Source organism: Choristoneura fumiferana, chromosome 5, assembly GCF_025370935.1.
Source record: "Choristoneura fumiferana chromosome 5, NRCan_CFum_1, whole genome shotgun sequence".
Classification (NCBI taxonomy): domain Eukaryota; kingdom Metazoa; phylum Arthropoda; class Insecta; order Lepidoptera; family Tortricidae; genus Choristoneura; species Choristoneura fumiferana.
The window spans coordinates 9,662,639-9,683,247 of record NC_133476.1 but is presented as its reverse complement, the minus strand read 5'-3'; the positions used below and the strand labels follow the sequence as shown (position 1 = coordinate 9,683,247).

At 37.4% G+C, this 20,609-nt stretch overlaps 3 protein-coding genes and 1 long non-coding RNA gene across 4 annotated transcripts in view; 2 read left to right on the top strand and 2 right to left on the bottom strand.

Moving 5' to 3' along the window:
- Positions 1-1,685, bottom strand: part of LOC141428071 (rotatin-like) — a 51,312-nt gene extending 49,627 nt beyond the window's left edge. Inside the window, 3 exon segments of the mRNA XM_074087807.1 lie at positions 473-669; positions 1,257-1,444; positions 1,519-1,685. Coding sequence (XP_073943908.1) covers positions 473-669; positions 1,257-1,444; positions 1,519-1,561 — 428 coding nt within the window. The 5' untranslated portion in view covers positions 1,562-1,685.
- A 1,138-nt stretch (positions 1,686-2,823) lies between these two features.
- Positions 2,824-6,772, top strand: LOC141428073 (uncharacterized). Its single transcript, XR_012451398.1, has 2 exons — positions 2,824-3,095; positions 3,513-6,772. It is a non-coding gene; the product is annotated as an uncharacterized lncRNA (long non-coding RNA).
- A 5,792-nt stretch (positions 6,773-12,564) lies between these two features.
- Positions 12,565-17,675, top strand: LOC141428067 (superkiller complex protein 3). Its single transcript, XM_074087805.1, has 2 exons — positions 12,565-12,747; positions 12,916-17,675. The coding sequence occupies exon 2, from the start codon at positions 12,916-12,918 to the stop codon at positions 16,732-16,734; it is 3,819 nt and encodes a 1,272-aa protein (XP_073943906.1). The 5' UTR covers positions 12,565-12,747; the 3' UTR covers positions 16,735-17,675.
- On the bottom strand, positions 17,661-19,757 carry LOC141428070 (tRNA (guanine-N(7)-)-methyltransferase). The gene is made up of 7 exons (XM_074087806.1): positions 19,682-19,757; positions 19,498-19,574; positions 19,314-19,429; positions 19,004-19,188; positions 18,334-18,447; positions 18,149-18,250; positions 17,661-17,814 (listed from the first exon to the last, which is right to left on the bottom strand). Exons 2-7 carry the CDS (start codon positions 19,569-19,571, stop codon positions 17,677-17,679), a joined length of 729 nt encoding a protein of 242 aa, XP_073943907.1. The 5' UTR covers positions 19,572-19,574; positions 19,682-19,757; the 3' UTR covers positions 17,661-17,676.
- Between the last annotated feature and the right edge of the window lie 852 nt (positions 19,758-20,609).

The window sequence follows — 20,609 nt, the reverse complement described above, 5'->3', positions numbered from 1 at the left end:
TGAAGCTGTGAAGTGGTTTCACACAGTTTTATTTAGTGTGTAGTAAATCCTATTTTTTATCCTATTAGCACATTATCTAATGGCAAAGGAGATGTACTTTAAATATTTTGTTTTTTGATGCAGAAGAAACATTAAAAGCTTTATCTCAGTTTGACATTAAAAAAGAAGTTTAAATTAATTATCCAAGATTCAAATGTCAATTTATCAATTGATATATCTCAATCGCAGGAACTTACACTATTAGTTAGTTACAAAATTAGCAATTATAAAAGTATAAATAAATCAAATTTTGAAACAGATACTTTGTGTCCTAAACATCATTTAGTGCATTCACAAGATTTCTACCAGTTTTTAGTAGAGGTAGCAACAGGCGGTTCTCCACAAGTAGCAAGTTTTTAGTGATACCTATTTAAATTCTTATTAATTCAAATTACTCCATTGTAGTTTTGAGCAGCATATTATGACAATTTACCTGGTAACAGAAGTAAGAGCAAGCCGAGGGACATTAACATTGGTCTCTGACTCTACAGAGTTCATGAACTGAATTGTCTCTATTACATCTTGAAATATGTCATATGCATCTGCATCAACTTTGTGTTTCACACTGTTCAGGGTAGTTAGTAGTTCTTTAACCCCATACTCCTTCACTATGTAGTTACCAGCTTTTGTCTGTAAACATAGATCAAAACTTTCTTAACCTCATAAGTCCTTGATCCTCCTTCACTCTACTTTAAATGCTAAGCCGCATTTGATGTAATTTGGTATGAAGAGAGTTTGAGACCCTGTGAAGTTATAGGATATAGTTTTGCCCCCGAAAATTGGCAATTGTGGCACTGCTGCGGTGCGAGCTAGCGCTACCTACCCTGGAGTTGACCTAATGCATGCAACTGATACAACTGTATGAATTAACCATCTGTCGCACAACCAAATGTTTTATAAGAAAATTAATCACTTAGTGTGGCATTTTCAGAAAAAAGTGTACCCTGCACTTTTTTAAACCTAACAAATTTTGGGTTATTTCTACTCAAGAATCATGAGCATTATCAATTTAAGAAATAAAAAAAGTGTCCCACTTTTAATTGTCAGTTTTGTGACGTAGTTAACCATACATGTTGTATGGACCATCACTAAACTGACTAGTAAATTTTGTATGGAAAATTAAGGATATTAAGGCAAACGGGTCTGAAACGTTTCTGAAAAACCCCATCCTTCTTTTTGAATTTCACCCATACAAAGATGACAAAAAATAAACTTACTGTGATAGTACTTAGCAAAAGCTGGAGTGCCTCTCGTTGTAAAGTAGGTTTCTGAGCGTGGAACCATGCCAGCAGAGCCTCCAAAAGTTCACGCGCTCCGGACAATTCATCGTCGATCTCCCAGCCCAACCGCAATTTAGCCACCAGCAATTGTAACGAGCGCTCACGAATTTCTCTTATGGGGTGACCTAAAACAGCATTAAAATGAAATATCAGCATAAACAACGGATGAAAAAAATTTGGCTATTATAGCGAAACATACTTAGTTTTTTCACGTAGTTTGAAAAATATTGCGTAGAAGTCATAATAAAAATAGAATATTGGTTAGAAATCAATCGTAGTTATAAAATAAATACCAAAAATACTAATGAAAACACTAAATCACGTCTGATTGTTTACATTTTTGAAAACAACGTAACTTGAAATTGCTTGCTGTCACAATGACAGACAATTAACCGTCCTGCCTGTCCATTCATTCACAGCAACACCTGAATTTGATAGTTAAAATTTTCAGCTACGCCATCTATTATTTGTGCAACAAATCTCTTTATGATTTAATGAGAGTCTTTCTTTCAGAAAGTTTTTGGTTTAATTATTTGGGAATATGACTGATATAGTTCGATTCTGTATATATATAGATTTATCATAAAAAAAAAAAAAACGAAAAGTGCAAAATTCTTGATGTCCCATATCGACTGCTATGTTCAAGAGCAAACTGAAGCGTAAAAATTACTTTAAAAATATTTCATGTGGTCACGCCACGCAAATAACATTATGTATGAATCAAGATACTGGATTTGTGCTTTATTTAGTCGTAAATATCCTCTATAATTTTAAAAAACTTTTATTTCTAGTGTCCAAAGCAAAGAAATTTGACGACTTATGCAGCCAAAATCCTACTAAAAGTGGTGATATTTCGATCCTAGTAACTTTCATTAGCGATAAGGGCGCCTATTGCTTACCTTGTAATTTTCTCTCTGTGCACCATCAGCCAAATATTTGGTCTACCACCCCAAAAGTTGATAATCGTTTGCATGTCATAAAACAATAATGCCAATAAACGTGTGTTGAAGATTGAAGAGGAGTTCACTTAACTCCTAAATTAAACCACTAGCAATAAGTCACATATCCACCGTAGTATAACTAGAATTAAGATTGTCTTTAAGTTGTCAAAATTTGCCTTTCACTTCTACTTCGATATCTGCTGTGTAATGACACATTAAAAGTCTAGTGTTTCGCAAAATTACGCTTTTTTTATTGAAGTCATCGATTAACTCCCAACATATGGTCCATCGAGCCTGATTGAAGAATCAGAAAAATATAATTAAAAGAAGAGATTATTAATTACCGGCGAGTTAAAAGTTAATTGCACCTGGCGGCACCCGAGCACTTGTGAGTCAAATAAAGTGTTGCGTCATCCATCGTGTGTGGCAGAGATTTGCAATTATTGGACTATAATATAATATCAGAATAATAATTCTTGTAGTGTTAAGTGGTACTAATTTTCACCCAACACTCAAGTTCAGGTATTTATTAAGCGTAATAAAGTGACTGATAAGGTTAGTAAATGTACTTTATACCTACCTAATTTAAGTTAAGTGTATCGGTTATTGAGTATCATTATATTATATAGTTATCAAATGTATTAGTAATCTAATTCGTTGTATAATTAGTTACTCACACCGCTTATGTAGTTAGGTACGCTACACTTAACTTTGCTTTATACTCGTAGTTAGTAAGCAGGTAGGTAAATAGAATGCAATAAAATGCAGTTGAATTTACTTTACCATTAATTTAATATCAGTTTAAAACACAAATGTACAGAAAATAATCAGAGAAGTAAGTTAAGAATAAAATAAGCAACAAAATTAAGAATAAGTAAATAGGTAATTAAAAATAGATAAGGGTAAGCAGTTAAAGTATTTATAAGCATAAGAAATCAGTGTAAGTATTCAGAATTAGAGAAATATTGTGTAATTTAATAGCCTAATTAATAAATAATAAATCTTTTCGAACCAAGTAAAAGATAAGCAAGTTTAAAAACAAATTATAATTTAGTAAAAGATCCTTACATGCTAAACAAAAAGAATACATTATTAAATACACTGCTAAATACTAAATTGACATCTTAATATTATTTACAAGTTGAAAAGAAATATATTTAAAGCTACTTATACCTATTTACCTAACTAGAGCTTAAACTAATATTGGTTATTATTATATACGATTTATTGTTATTATAACTTAACGTTCCAGGTGAGAGTTAACACCAGCTTCCCAAAATGGCCGATGAAAAAGATTTAACTAAAAAACGTGGAAGTTATAAAGGGCGTTTGACGGTGTTTGCTACCTACTTAAACAGTTTGGATGCATCTAAACTAACTTCCACTGAGGTAAATGAATTGCAATTGCGTTTGGGTAAGATTGACTCATTGTATGTACATTACGATGAGGTACAAACAAGGCTTGAGTGTATTGCTGAGAACATGGATCAAAAAATCGCTGAGCGTACTGAGTTTGAGTCTCAATATTATCAGCTGCTTTCTAAGGCACAAGATATACTGGCTGCCTCTTCAAGAGGTGGTGAGAATTTCGGTTCCGCGGAAAGCGATCGCGGAAGTCGCGGAGGTAATCACAAGCTTGTCAAGTTGCCAACTATTCAGCTTCCTAAATTTTCTGGTTCTTACGACAACTGGTTAGAGTTTCGTGACACCTTCATTAGTCTCATACATTCCAATGACGAAATAGATGAAATAAATAAGTTTCATTATCTCAGGGCTTCGCTGGAGGGGTCCGCAACAGCCATCATACAATCAATCGAATTCTCAGCTAAAAATTATGAAGTTGCATGGAAACAATTACGTGAACGCTTTGATAATAAACGCTTATTGCTACAAAATCATGTTTCGGCATTGTTTAATGTCGAACAAATAGCACGCGAATCATCCATATCCTTAAAACGGCTAATTGACAATGTAAACAAACACTTACGTTCTTTGCAGACGCTGGGCGAGCCAGTCGAACATTGGGACACTTTGCTTATTCACTTAGTAACTCAAAAACTAGACTCCAAAACATTTCGTGAGTGGGAAGAATCAAAAAGTCATTTTGACAAAAACAAACCGAATAAAATAACGTTTGACACCCTTAAAACTTTCATAAGAGACCGCGCAGATTTTTTGGAAACTTTAGAAATGTCTAATAATCAAGCAAATTCGTCTAATAAATCTTCACATAAAATAAAATCTATGTTCGCTGTGCGTGATAACCGTAACAACCGAATCGACAACAACAACAATCATGGCCCTAGCTCCCCAACCAAGCCCTGCCCGAGCTGCAAGGGTGATCATTACTTGAATGGTTGTCCTCGATTCCTTGCGTTAACTAATACAGCGCGGCTACAATTATTATCAAATTATAAAGTGTGCCACAATTGTTTTCGAAGCGGTCATTACGCTACACAATGTAAAAAACCTGGATGTAAGATATGTAAACGGAAGCACCACACACTGATTCACATTACGGAGTTTAAGCCTACACCTACTGTAAACAATGATAGGTATACAGATCCTCAAGTCCACGCGTCATCGCACGGCGGCGGCGAAAGGACCACTGAGCTCGTGCATCAGAAATCAATCACCGCCGGCGCCGGCGCCGATCCTGGCGCTCCCGTGACGTTGTCTGCCAATGTCAGCACGGCATGACGGGGTCAGGACGTACTGCTTTCTACTGCGCTAATAAAACTATACGACGTTAATAATTGCGAGCATATTGTACGTGCAGTTTTAGATAGTGGCAGTACGTCGTGCTTAATTACTGAAAAAATTTGTAATAAATTAAAATTAAATACAGACTTCGTTGACAAATATGTACAAGGTATCAATAATACGCTGGCACCCATTGGCAAAATGTGTCGAGTGCCAATGACATCCTTGAATGATCAATATAAGACCAGTCTTCAGTGTTTTGTTTTGCCGTCATTAACTAGTGACGTGCCTTATCGTCAGGTAGATCTGACGAATCTTAATATTCCGTCAGATATTTGTTTAGCTGATCCCAATTTTCACACGCCGGCGGACGTGGATTTGATTATAGGTGCCGACTTGTTTTGGGACTTATTAGGATCGCAAAAAATTAAACTAGGCGATGGAAAACCGATATTATGTGAAACTAGGCTGGGATGGCTAGTTTCAGGCCCAATTAAATGCGGTCCAATGTCGTTGTCCAATTCGATCACATGCAACTTTGCTCAGTTCACAGGTACAAGTACCGACTCATTCAATGATGTTGATGACATTCAAAACCAACTAACGCGTTTTTGGCAGCTTGAAGAAGTTCGCCCTCAGTCGTCACATTATTCTCCTGAGGAGAAATTATGTGAAGAGCATTTTGTTCAGCATACGAATCGCTTAGATAACGGTAGCTTTTGCGTACGAATACCGCTAAAACAAAGCCCTCAGATTTTAGGAGATTCGTTTAGTCGAGCCAAACATTGTTTTTATGCCTTGGAACGCCGATTAAAGCGTAACCCTGCACTTCAGAAGATGTACAAAGATTTTATGGCTGAGTACATCTCTTTAGGTCACATGTCAAAGTATGAGCCAATTGAATCAGGTATCACTTATGTCATTCCTCATCACGGCGTCATTCGTGAGGGTAGTTCCACTACCAAATTAAGAGCTGTGTTTAACGCTAGTAGTCCCACGAGCTCTGGTGTGTCATTAAATCAGTTGCAGATGGTGGGACCCACAGTTCAAGACGACCTGTTGTCGATTCTCCTCCGTTTTAGGCAGCATAAGTACATTATTTCGGCAGACGTGGAGAAAATGTACCGAACTGTGACGTTGCATCCTGATGACCGAAATTTACATCTAATCATTTGGCGTGAAAATGAAAACGATCCCATTCAACTATATCAACTTAATACAGTTACCTACGGGACTGCTAGCGCTCCATTCTTGGCAACTAGATGCCTTAAACAAATTGGTCTAGATTGTGATGACGCTCGTATAAAGGAAATAATAATCCACGATTTTTATGTTGATGACCTATTGAGTGGGGGGGATGACATAAGTGACATAATGAAACTTCGGCAAGGCGTGATAGATGCTCTTGTTGCAGCAAACATGCATTTAAGAAAATGGAAGTCAAATGACCCTCGATTGGCAGTTACGTCATCACAACCTGCTGTAGATTTAAACATAGGTATCTCAGAGCCCAGTAAAACGCTAGGTTTAGGTTGGCGGCCAGACTCAGATGAGTTGTGTTTCCCCATTGGCTCAACAATTACTGCAGGAAAAACAAAGCGCGACGTATTATCTGTCATTGCACAAATTTTTGATCCCCTGGGATTGCTAGCTCCTTATGTCATATCAATGAAAATGCTGATGCAAAGGCTGTGGTTGCTCAAGTTGTCTTGGGACGAACAACTGCCTTCTGAATTGTTGAGTCAATGGTTGGAGATTGTTGCAGGTCTGCCAATTCTCAAGACAATTCGTGTGCCGCGAAGGGTTGTTTGTGATAACTATGGGCAAATTGAATTGCACATCTTTACAGATGCATCGGAACGCGCCTATGGTGCTTGTGCATTTATACGTAGCATAGATAGTCAAAACTCGGTTTCAGTTCATTTATTGATGGCTAAGAGCAGAGTTGCTCCTCTGAAACCTATGACCATACCTAGGCTTGAGCTTTGTGGCGCATTGGTGGGTGCTCATCTATACGAAAAGATAGTCAATTCACTTCGACTTAAGATACAAAAAACAGTGTTCTGGACCGACTCAACAATAGTGTTAGGTTGGCTTAAAATGCTACCGAGCAAACTCCACCCGTTTGTTAGGAACCGCACAGCTGACATTCTGGAAATCACAGGTAATTGTGACTGGAGGCATGTACCTACCACCCAGAATCCAGCTGATCATTTATCTCGCGGTACTACTCTCGAGTCTATCAAGTCCAATGATTTGTGGTGGTCAGGACCTAGTTTTTTGAAACAGGATACATCAGCTTGGCCTTCGATCTCAGGCACCAATAATCTGACCACACTACCTGAAATTCGACCAGAAATAACGTTACACGTTGCCAACGACCTATCTGAGAATTCGATTATTGATTTTGAGCGGTTTTCTAAACTTACTCGATTGCAGAGAACGTTTGCGTATGTTTTACGGTTTATACTTGCTTGTAAAAAACAACCAATCAGTTCACCCTGTCTCAGTTATAACGAGTTGCAAAATTCATTAAATATAATTATTAAAATATGTCAAAATCAAATGTTTCCTGAGTATAAATTACTTTCATCAAATCAAAGTATATCAAAAAAGAGCCCGTTACTTAAATTAGACGTATTTTTGGATTCCCAAAAGATCATGCGTGTCGGTGGTCGTCTAGACAACTCAACTTTTCCCTACGATAAAAAACACCCGATTGTACTGCACTCTAATCATAGATTTAGTAAATTACTGTTTGATCATGAACATAAAAGGTTGTTACATGCAGGACCACAGCTTTTGTTAGCTACAATCAAGGAAACATATTGGCCTCTTGGAGGTCGAAATTTGGCAAAAAAATGTTATCATGAGTGTGTCAGGTGTACTCGTATGAAGGGACGCGTATTAAGCCCTTTAATGGGTAATCTGCCTAAGCCTCGAGTCTCTCCCGGTGGTTTTCCCTTTGACAGTGTAGGCGTTGACTACGCGGGCCCACTTGTCTCTGCTAGTCGTCAAGGAAAAGGTACTAGGTTAGTGAAGGTGTACATTGCAATATTCATTTGCTTCAGTACTAAAGCAATACACCTTGAATTAGTGGGCGACTTGACGAGCAATAGTTATTTATTAGCGTTGCGACGATTTGTATCGCGTAGGGGGAAACCGAGCGATATATACTCGGATAACGGTACATCATTCGTTGGTGCATACAATGATCTATCCAATTTTCTAAAGCAAAATTGCAATTCACTTGCCGAAAGTGCAGCTAGTGAATCAATTAATTTTCATTTTATACCGGCTTATACCCCACATTTTGGTGGTCTTTAAGCTGGTGTTAAGGGCACAAAAAATCATTTAAATCGAGTGCTGGGAAATTGTCATCTCACGTATGAGGAACTTAACACTACACTAGTTCAAATTGAGGCAGTGTTAAACTCTCGCCCCTAACGCCAATGTCGTCAAATCCAGAAGACCTGACATCGCTGACACCAGGACACTTCCTCATCGGACGCCCGCTCACTTGTCTGCCAGAGCGTGACTACCAGCACCACAACTACAATTATTTAGCTCGGTTCCAGCGAATCGAGCAACTTCGCCAACATTTTTGGACTCGCTGGAGCAAAGAATACGTTTCTGAGCTTCAGCAACGTACGAAATGGCGATCCAGTGGACACTCCTTGAAGCTGAATTCCCTTGTTCTTCTAAAGGAGGACAATCTTCCTCCGCTAAAGTGGAAACTGGGACGTATCATTTCTGTTCACCCCGGGCCAGACGGCGTCAACAGGGTAGCCGACGTGAAAACGGCTAATGGAGTAGTCCGAAGAGCATTTTCAAGGATCTGCCCACTTCCTGAAGAGAAAGATGTTGGTTGAAAGCCTGGCTTTCAACGCCCGGGGGCATGTTGAAGATTGAAGAGGAGTTCACTTAACTCCTAAATTAAACCACTAGCAATAAGTCACATATCCACCGTAGTATAACTAGAATTAAGATTGTCTTTAAGTTGTCAAAATTTGCCTTTCACTTCTACTTCGATATCTGCTGTGTAATGACACATTAAAAGTCTAGTGTTTCGCAAAATTACGCTTTTTTTATTGAAGTCATCGATTAACTCCCAACAACGTGTCTGTCAACTTGAAAGTTCGACTTTAGCGACATTTATTTGACACGAACTTGTTCTAAAATTGATAGACCACATATTTGGCTGATGGTACCTGTTTTCTGTATCACTTACTATTTCTTGTGTACAATAAAGAGTCATTGTATTCTATTGTCTTCGATCAACAATATAACTATACTATTGTATTGTTGATGGAAGTGTATTGTGTTGTTTTGTATTATCACGCTACTTAGTGCGCCGCTATTGGCCAAATGACTGTCAGAGTCTTACAAACCGTGATGAAAGGTGTATCGCGGCAGGCGCGAATTTCTAGGTGAATGCATTGAATATAAGAGTTATGTCTATGAATCCATGGTTTTGGCCGGGAGGGCAAAATGGCTTTAAAGTGAATTAAAGTTAGTTCGTGAAAATCGTCAAGCATCGACGACGTGATCTTCTTCCGAAAGCTGAGTATAACTGAGTATCTCTAAGTGTCTGAGTATCTATATGACGGTGTAGTTTTTCCTTGGAGTTCTTCGGTGCTACTGTCGCGAAGGATCGCGAACCATAAATATTTGTATATAGCAACATTATCCGAAGATTCAAATTGCCGCCATTTCTATAGTTGACTATGGTAAGCTGTCATTTGTTTTACATTCTTTGCATAGTTTACCTTCAAATGTTTCATACCAAATATAAAGTGCTAATAAGTTGTGATGTGATGTCCTGACTCCTGAGCTGATCTGAAAGCTAAGTCCTAAGTTCTAAGTTTGAAGTACTAAGTAGCTAAGTACCTTGGTGGCTGATTAGCCAAGTGATTTACTCTAATAACGCATTAGCAAATTCCCTTAATATATGATGAGGTACAACGATGTTAAAGCTAAGTTTTCCTATGGTCTTACGGTCTTACAAATCTGCTCGGGCTATGGCGGCCCAGTGGAGGAGACATGGTAATATGTCTTTCCTATCATCATTGTGAGAAGGCATGGCAATATGTCTGGCTATTCATTCCTATGCAGGAGGCATGGCAATATGTCTTTCCTATCATCATTGCGAGAAGGCATGGCAATATGTCTGGTTATTCATCCCTATGGAGGAGGCATGGCAATATGTTTTCCTATGATCATTCCAATGGAAGAAGCATGGCAATATGTCTTCTTATCATCACCAGGAGACATGGCAATATGTCTTCCTACGTAAAGTCGGTTTGGATATATATATAACTGGTGGTTGGCTTATCAAACTTGGTTTGAAAGCTTAGCATTAACACTTCAATTATTATCAATGGTATGTGTATGTGGCTTCAACTGCGGTTGAAGTCATAGTGACTATTTTTACTACAGGTGGTGGACATTTGGGGAATAAATATCACCTATATGAGCACCAGGTTAGCGCCTGAGTGAATTGTACATAGCTGAAGAGTGCGGACATCACAGGAGATAGTTTAAGGTATGAGATCATGTTATTACTATTGCAATTTCCATCGATATTACTATTGATCTTCAGATGAATTAGTTGTAATGCTCTTTATTGGGTTTTAACCTGAACTCTGGCAATTATCTTTATGTGGTGCGGTTAATAAGCGAAGCAGATATTGATTACAATAACCAACACAATGATACAAAGCGCCACAGCTACGTCCAGCTGTGTTGTGTGTACTGTACCTGTTGTTGTGTTTATCTTATGGAGCTCCAGCTGGGATAAATGCCCGCCCACATACACCGGTGTGGGATCCATACTGATTTAGATTGACTGTACTCTACCTACATCTCCACCGTCTTCCCAGGGTTCATATCTCGTCTCCAACTGGGAGTCGAGATCTGGGATGTCCAGGATCTTGGCGTGCCGCTCTTGTCCAAGTACCTACCGTTTTGCAGCGAGAGGCTTACCGGGGCCTTTTTTTTTATTTAACTGGATGGAAAACGAGCAAGTGGGTCTCCTGATGGTAAGAGATCACCACCGCCCATAAACATTTGCAACACCAGGAGTATTGCAGTTGCGTTGCCAACCTATAGGCCTAAGATGGGATACCTCAAGTGCTAGTAATTTCACCGGCTGTCTTACTCTCCACGCCGAAACACAACAGTGCAAGCACTGCTGCTTCACGGCAGGATTAGCGAGCAAGATGGTTAGCAATCCGGGCGGACCTTGCACAAGGTCCTACCACCTGGTCCGTTATAGTTGTCGTAACATTGTGACACTGAAAGAGTCTTGCCGTTCTGATATAAGCTATGTTTTGCAGTGAAACCGAAAAGTAGTGCACCGAGAGGAAGGTGCCACGGACATGTATACCGTGACTCTCCGTGCCAGATGAGTGATCAGGGTTACTCATCTGGCCATAATCTATGTAGGTAGTGAAGGAGATTACTGGCTTGGACATAATACTAACACAGAAATGCGAAGCAGATCCAGTGAGAACCAGCAACCTACAGAAGGACGAATCCATGTACCTACTCGCGAAAAGTGTCATTAGTACCATATAAATAAAGTCAGTACCTAACATAACGACCGACAAAATTTATTCCACGATCTAAACTTATTTCGCGAGATGGTGATCCCAGCACCTCCACCATGTCGCGAAATACGTTTAGTTTTTTCCAGCATCCTCCACCATGTCGCGAAATAAGTTTAGATCGTGGAATAAATTATGTATTGCGTATTCTAAATCGACGAGCTGCGCCTTCAATATGGCTTTAGGCTTAAGGCGCGGCTACGCTTTTTTCCAGCGTCAAATTTGGTCACGTGACATACAGCGATAAAACTAAAATGTTGAGCTTTATCGCTGGAAAAAAAACCTCTTTAATTTCGGCAAAAACACTGTTTTTTTTTCATTCTCTCCAATTTCTTTTATTTGTACCACTGCCGCGACTGCTAACTGCTACCCTCCTCACCTTCCGGAAACGAGCGTCGAGCGATTGCATGTGGCCCCACCTTTCTCCTTCTGTTATTTATTTTATTTTACTATAACCTGTGGATTTTGATTGAGAAACAGCAGGGGCTACTACGAAACTCGAAGTTCGTGTCGTGCGGTCCCTCTGACACTTAATTTTTTGTCAATTTAATACGAGAGCGAGAGGGACCGCACGACACGAACTTCGAGTTTTGTAGTAGCCCTGCTGCTGACAATTATACTATTTAATACGAGAGCGAGAAGGACCGCACGACTCGAACTTCGAGTTTCGTAGTAGCCCTGCTGGGGTGACACTTTTTCCCGCCTCGGATAATACCGGGATGGAAATACCGACCCTGTTTTTCGTGTACACGCCCTTAGAAGCTCACGTCAGCAGCAGGGCTACTTCGAAATTCGAAGTTCGTGTCGTGCGGTCCCTCTGACACTTATACTATTTAATACGAGAGCGAGAGGGACGGTACGGTACGAACTTCAAGTTTTGAGTTTCGTAGTAGCCCTGCAGTTTCTATGGGTGTAAACAAAAAACAGCAGTTCGTGTCGTGCGGTCCCTCTGACACTTAGACTGTTTAATACCAGAGCGAGAGGGACGGTACGATACGAATTTCGAGTTTCGTAGTAGCCCTGCAGGATCGGTATTATCCGGGCCGAGAAACCGGGAAAGTGTCACCCAGAAGAAACAGCTGGTAGCTGGGTGTTATTGCGGTTTATAGTCCGTAGAAGAAAGGAAATAGTGTTTCACATAAGATTTTAAGTTACGGCAATGAGAATATTGGCAAGGTAATTTTAATTTTTCGCATACAAACTATAAATATTGTATATCAATAGCAATAAATAACCTACACTTCACACCGCATTTCAAGATTATCAACATACGTCGTACTCGAAAATTATCTATTAATAAAATATTTTTTGCAAAACATCATAGCTTGACGCTTTAATTTACAGATGGCTGATGTTAAGACATTGGTGAAAGAAGCAAGAAAGCTTATTGATGAAAACAAGTACAAAGAGGCCCAAGAATGCTGCAAAAACATACTGCGGAAAGATAAGGAAAACTATATGGCATTAGTTCTTCTCGGGAAGTCTTTTCAGGATGCTAGCCAAGCACCAATGGCTTATCAAAAAGCTATAGCAAGTAAGCCGGAGCATCCATTGGCCTGGCTCGGCCTCGCAAGCTATTATGAACGAAATGAAGATGAGTCTTTAAAAACTAAACTATTCTCAATTTATGATGAGATATTGAAACTGCAAATTGAGGAAGATAAATCTCTAGAAATCATAACTAAACTTGGCCAACTTGGTTGCAGTTTAAAAAACAGTGATGCTATCACTACAATCATCCAGCAATGTGACAAAGATCCTGCAACCAAATTATCAAAAGCAGCTGACTTGCAACTGCTGGAACTCCTCAAAAAAGAAGTCCCTCCCAAAGAAGGTGATATACCATCCATTTTAAAAATTCTTGATGAATTCTACATAAATGATCCAAGTAACAACCTAGAGTTGCTTTATGCCAAAGTAATACTACAAAAAAGTAATTACGCTCAAGCAGTGGATGAAATCATGCACCTTAAATTCTTTTCGCATAATGTTGTATTACGCGAGTTGATCTGCAAACATATTTGCAGTAAATATGTGGAAGAGGATTCCTTTCATGACATACCAATTGATGAGTATGTAGAAAAAATAATTGAGGGTATTGAGAATTCAAAATTCCCTGGTTTACTGAGATGCATGATTAGTTTTGACAAATCAGAATATTTAGAAGCTTATAAGCAGTGTGTACCGCTGATAAATTATCATCAAGCAGACATCACTGAGGCAACATTCATAATCAAATGTGCAATCATGTTAAAAAAATGGCCTGTTGTACAAAAACTTGCTTCGAACTTTCTTACCAAAGCAAAGGAACTAAGTTTTATTTTAAAGTTAAAAAAGTTCCTATTTTTATCTCTTGCTAAACAAAAAAAGTGGAAATATGCTATTTCTGCTGCATCAGACATACCAATAGACACCCTATCAAACAGTGAACAAGCTCTTCTTGCAGAATGTTCTATTGAAACTGATCAACCTGCTGATCAAATAATTGCAAACTTGAAATCAACAGAATACTATCTCCAGCTTTGTGCCTTATCATTATTAAAACACAAAAAATATAAGGAGACCACAACACTACTTGAAAATACAACTAATGACTCTTTAAATTTGTTCTACTTGGGCAAAGCTTTTTGGAAACTAAAGGAATATGAAAAAAGTCAAATTAATTTACTCAAAGCTGCAAAATTGAACCCATATCATCCTGAAACTTTTCTGTACTTGGGACATTTCTATTGTGAACACAAACAGGATTTAGAAAAAGCTAAAAAATGCTTTGAAAAGGCACACAGTCTAGACAGTACAAGCATAAAAATAACTAAAATGCTAAGTGAAATTTATGTTAAATTGGAACTCAGTGAAGCTGATTTTGAGCTGCTTACTGCTGCCGAAAAGAATGTGCAGACCCAAGAGTCTTGGTTGAGTTTAAGATTAGGCCTGCACTATATGAAGAAAAGATTGTGGGAGAATGCTGTTGTACAGTTCCGCAATGTTATTAAAAGTGATCAAGGAAACATAACTGCTTTTGAATGTTTGGCAGATGCTTACTACTCTAGAGGATCTTATACCTCAGCATTGAGGGCTTATAATAAAGTGATGGTGGCTGATCCAAACAAGAGTTCACACTGCCTGACTAAAATAGGAAATATACACTCTCTCTTAACACAGTATGAAGATGCCATTGCTACCTATGAAAAGGTATTAAAAATTGATCCTTATTCTATGCTTGCTCTGAAAGGAATAGCAGAAACATGGATAAGAATTGCCAAAAAGAAGTTAACAGGTAAAGTTTATGGCAGTGCTAGAGACTGTGCTCAGAAAGCTGTAGTTTATCTACTTCAAGCACTACAGAAGGAAAAACAATTTGTTTGTCTTTGGAAACTTTTAGCAGACACTTTAATGTTTGTCACTACTTTACCAAATAAGTATGCATTTGTGTACATGAAAGATTTAATAACAGAATCTGATGAAGAAATTTTGAAAAAAGAGAAGGTTGACATTTATCCAAAGGCAATTGCTTGTTATTCAATTGTGGCTAAAAGGAATCAGCAATCTGCTTCATATGAGCTAGCATCTACATATTTTGCATTTTATCAAGAAAGTAAGAAACTTGCTAACTGCCACATTGCTTATAACTTGACACTCAAATGCATCAAAGAGAAACCAAATATTTGGAGAAATTGGAATTTACTGGGGAAAATATGTTTATTTATCAAAAAATATGATCTTGCACAACATTGTTTTATTAAAGCTTTGCAAGTAACTCGAAAGTGGTCAGTAGCTAAAATATGGTGCAATTTGGGGACACTGTATCTTAAACTAAAACTTTATAAATTGTCAAACTACTGCTTTTGGCGCGGGCAGTCCACTCTCCCGTCATATCCCCTTAGTTGGGTTGGTCAGGCATTAATAGCTGAAGTAATCCGTGAAGAAGAAGCAATGGACCTTTTCAGACATGCATCTCGTCTTGGCTACCACCCTGAAAGTGTACTTGGATATGCTGATTGGGTGTGTCGCACATTGAAAAAGACTAATAACTATAAAGAAAACCCAGAATACAAGTATGTCATAGATGGTCTCCATGCAATACCATATGCAATTGATTTGATTGAGTGGTATTCTAGTTTTAAACCAAACGATGCATGTGCATGCACTATGCTTGGAATACTACAAGAAAGATTTGGTCTTATAGGAGCTGCATTTAAATCATATGAAAAGGCATTGCTATATGTAGATGATGATAATAGAAATATAACTCTTTTAAATATGGGAAGAATATTACTGAGGATGGACAAATATGATGAAGCTGTAAAAGTATATCAAGCAATAACTGAAGCAAGTCTGAATTCAACATGTGGATTAGCTCTTGCATTGTATAAGAAAGGCTTATATGAAGAATCATACTCTGCTTATGACACAGCACTGCACTGGTTGAGCAATGAAGATAGTGAAAAAGCAGACATTCTTGTTGCTATGGCTGGAATTGTGTACATGTTCAAGGGAGCGGATGATGCGAAAACCTTGCTATTTCATAGCATTCAAGTATCTCAGAAGAAACCCACACCATACAGCTTGTTTGCTATTTGTTCTTTGGGGCTTATACATTCTGACCAAAGCCTTTCCAAACTTGCTGTTAGTGAGATGCAGAAATATGACATGGATAGTAACTTTGGATTTGATATAGGTTTTCTTAAATCATATGTTCTCCTGTGCAATGATAATTTAGATGGTGCTATAAAGTTGCTAAGTGACTCTCTTCACGATCATCCAAGTAATACTCTGTTGTGGTTTTGTATGGCGCAATATTGTCTCAGAGAGTCTAGCAAACGGGCTAGATTAGCCAGCAGTTGCGCTCAAAGGGCTCTGTGCCTTGCTCATTATGGAGAAGGAAAATGTAATCCAGCCGAAATAATTTCCACAGCAAGTATTGCTGAACATTTTGCAGGAAATCCTGCTAGAGCTTTGTTTTTGGCCAAGGAGGGATTACATATGTATCCTAATCAGTCTGAGATATGGGCTGCTCTTCTATTCTCGCTCTTACCGCACAAAAAGTGGGGAGAAAGAAAAGACTGGCTACTTGCCGCTGCTGGACATATTCGTCGGCATTTGGAAATCTCACGACCTCTTAGTAGATGGGTTAATCTTTTGGAAAAAAGGCTTAGTAGGTAATAATAAATAACGTACCCTGTCTGTGCTCATTTATGATTATCAGAACAGTTAAACGGGTACTCCATTGTGAGCTGGGCGGTTTCTTGTCCGGTGGTCTTATGGCTCGGCCAAGATTATGTCTGACCAGACAGTAAAGTGTTGCCAGGTAACATCGAACGTCTCTGCTCCTATACACAATTAAAAGAGAAAGCGATCGCTACGACGCCGATCGCTTGCAGTCGTAACCGGGCTGTTAAGATTTTAAGTATGCATAAGGAGCCAACAAGCCAAACCGTAGATTTTAAGTGCTCTTTTGACGGCTCGCTGGCGGTTTTACTCTTTAATGGAACACCCGCTTTATAAATGATGTACCTATGTATAATGAAATTTTCAGTATGAAGACAGGTGATCTTTTGAGCGCCACAGTCGGCAAAACGCGACAGCTGAAAATCGTGCCATAGGCGCCATGTCGGCATTACGTATGGAGCGATGTTCCGAAATTTCTCTGGCCGACCGTGGCATTCAATGAAGCCGACCCAAAGGAACCCGGAACATCCATCTACGTATAATCAATTTTACCGTTCGGCGCTGTGCCGATTTATACTGGCCTGCTTATGAGTAATATTAGAACCCTTACAAATAATTTTCAATATTGAATGTTTCTTAATGAATTATGTATTTAAATAATAAGTTATATATAATTATATATGGAGCATGTGTTTAACCATATATTTAGCGAGAATGGTTTTAAACTGATTATGATGTCCTGTTCTTACTTGGTTTGTTTTGAGTTTAAAATAAAGTAGGGTGCAAAATGCTGCCCACAGTTATTGTACTAGATATATATATATGTATAACAAGCTATAACCATCTTAAAAAATGTCTTAATGGTTTTCACTTAAGTTTTACAGTTTTATATAATTTTTACAAATTAAATGATAGCTAAGTTTCGGTTTCACTTATTTATTCATTTTTATTAATTTGCATCATTGGATCTGGAATTCTTCTGAACACTGCTAGAAACTTATCCCCATTATTACGTGTTACTTTTTGTCCTTCTTCAGTACTCTCATAAAGTTTTTCCACAATTGGATCACTTTTCTGAAAAAATAAAAGACTAAAAAAATAGGCATTTATTATCCCTACTTCAAATGTTAACTTGTATACATAAACAAAACACAAACAGGGACTGTGAATAAGATTTCATTACTGAACTGCATTTTATCAATATTTAAAAAAGAATCATCAACATTGGGTCAATGAAAATATCAATAAACTAATAGTTGAATTGAGAACCTCATTTACGTAGAATTTCATAAAGAAATTTGTCTTATTTGTAGTTTTGCGCATGCCCTGAAACACACTTGGCTGGTTTTTCACCCGACTGCAAGGAGAGGTATTGTTTTTAAGTTTGTTAAAAAGAAAACATACTTACTAATTCTTCCTCAGTAATTTCTTCAAATAATGGATGGTCTTTAAAATGAGCAACCATCCAATCGTGTAAGTCTTTTACATCTGTGATGGTATAAATAATACCCTGAAAAAAAAAAATTAAAACCAATACTGATTAAAGTAAATTGCAGTAATGAGGAGAAAATGTTAATATTTTAGGGTACTTACTTGTTCAGCAAGTATATAAGCGTACTCCGACAGCAACCACTTATTGATTATTCTCCACTTATGTTTGGCCTTTTTGAAATGAGGATCAGGGTATAAGAAAAACATTTTTTTGAGCTGAAAAAAACAACAAATGCTGTACTTAGTTAAATTTAACTCTTGTGAAGTATGGAGTAAGTAATTAACTATATATTTGAACCATTGTTGACTTAAGGTGCTACTCGCTGTTTTTGTGGCACTTTTAATTATTATTGTTGAACACGCTTTAAAAACATAAAGCTTTGCTGATAATATTTTAGCTGGGTAATTGTTTTTTGATTTGGACCTTAAAATTTAAGCTAAAATCTGTGTAAACTTCCTTGCCTGCTTAGACATGAAACTTTAACCAATAGTCAATTTTTTAATGATTGAAATAGTTTAAGAAGTGTCAAAGGAGTTGGAATATGCAAGATCATTATGTGCACTATGTTGTTTGATTGTTTCACATTATGAGTGACAGAGATTGATGTAGATAGCACAATGAAAACATTCACTACCAAGTGCAGCATCCTCACATACACGTATATGAGCTACATCTTTGGCCTCATCTGCACTTAGTATGGTCAGTTTTAAGTAGTGAAGCAGTGGTATCATATTTTGAAAGTTGATGCAGTACAAGATGTGCTTCTGTTACCTGTCCTTTATGAAAGAAGTTGGGTAAATATTTCATAGCATTGGTCCTCAACACCGCAACATTTTGGTACTCTTCTGGATGTTGTATTCTAAGGGCTTTAATTCTGTCATTGACATAATCTGAGACTTTTACTCTTATTTCCAGTCCAAGCATGTAGTTATCAGGAAACATTGGAGATAATGTTACTGTAAAATTATAAACGTTAACTATCATTTGGGTGTGGTGTGACATTACAACATATTCAAATTGGATTGTATATATATATTGTCTAAAGTAGCAGATATAATTGAAGATACAGTAGAAATATTACCCAAAAGTCCTCCATATCCACATCCCACGTCAAGAAATTCCACCTTGTTTGTATTCTCATTGTTTTTCAGCGATGGGTACAAGACCGACCAGTCGTAATCATCTGGGTGAGCCGGACTGAAATGATAGATTTATTAAGTAACTACAGGTTTGTAATGAAGTTGTGTTTATTTTATTTTACTTACTATTCAAAACAATGATCAGCAATGGGGTTAGAGTGAGCACGTTGCCTGTAATATTTCTTTTGTGGAAGAGCCATTTCCTGAAAAATGTTCATGTTTATATTATTCTTTCGTAAACTAAACACCGCTAGATTATTATTACATTATATTATTCAAAATTTTATAAGATATTTCGTCCAATGTTTACCTCTTAGGTTATAATATAAATAGGATTTCATTCATTTGACACATACATCTGTTATGATCTGTCAAATAGAATTGGCGTGTTGGAGATATTTTAAAACATTAAAATAGAGCGGTTAAAAATAGAGGTGAAACAGTTTCAGGGCTGCCATGAATAATTTTCCCTGAAGTACGGGAAAAATTAAACACATTTACAATGATCGTTTTTTTAGGGCTTTTCTATATCTCTTGATTTTTTCCACTGATGTATTAAATTGTATTAAAGTTTAATACATCAGTGATTTTTTCTTAAATTTTATTAAGAACTAGCTTTTGTCCGCGTGGAAAAGTAACTTTGGGAAGTATTTAATTTATTTCGGATACCTATTCTGCCAATATATGTACTATATAAAAACTTCTACGGCTTACCGAAAATAACCTATTTTAATACATTGCTATAAATATACTAAATAACTTTTTTTTTTGGTCTTTCATCCAGCCATCCATCCGATGTTCTTTGGTAAAACATAAATATACATTTTAGCAATTCGACGTGTTTTCTACCCTGCCAACACTAAAGGACTAATTCTTCATAGTGCACTCTTGACACTTTACGTCCTTTGTTGTAAGTTAGGAGGGTATGACTATAATTAAGGCGGCATTTTTACCAAGCTAAGCTATACATATTTCCGATAAATATACTTATAGTAATTTGTTTGGAATTTCTTAAGAACTTTCATTCCCATATGTGGCGTTATCTGGGAAAAGGTACCTTGTTGTCGGTATTGAGTTATTGATATCCCCATAATCTACATACATTTAGCTATCGAACCATGTAAGAAACATGCATGTAGGTTTAATAGATTTTTTTTTTTTTAAATGTTGAATCTCAAAAGCCAGAAAAGGTGATTATGAGAAAATTGAATTCAAACTTATACACCCAATAAAAGTAT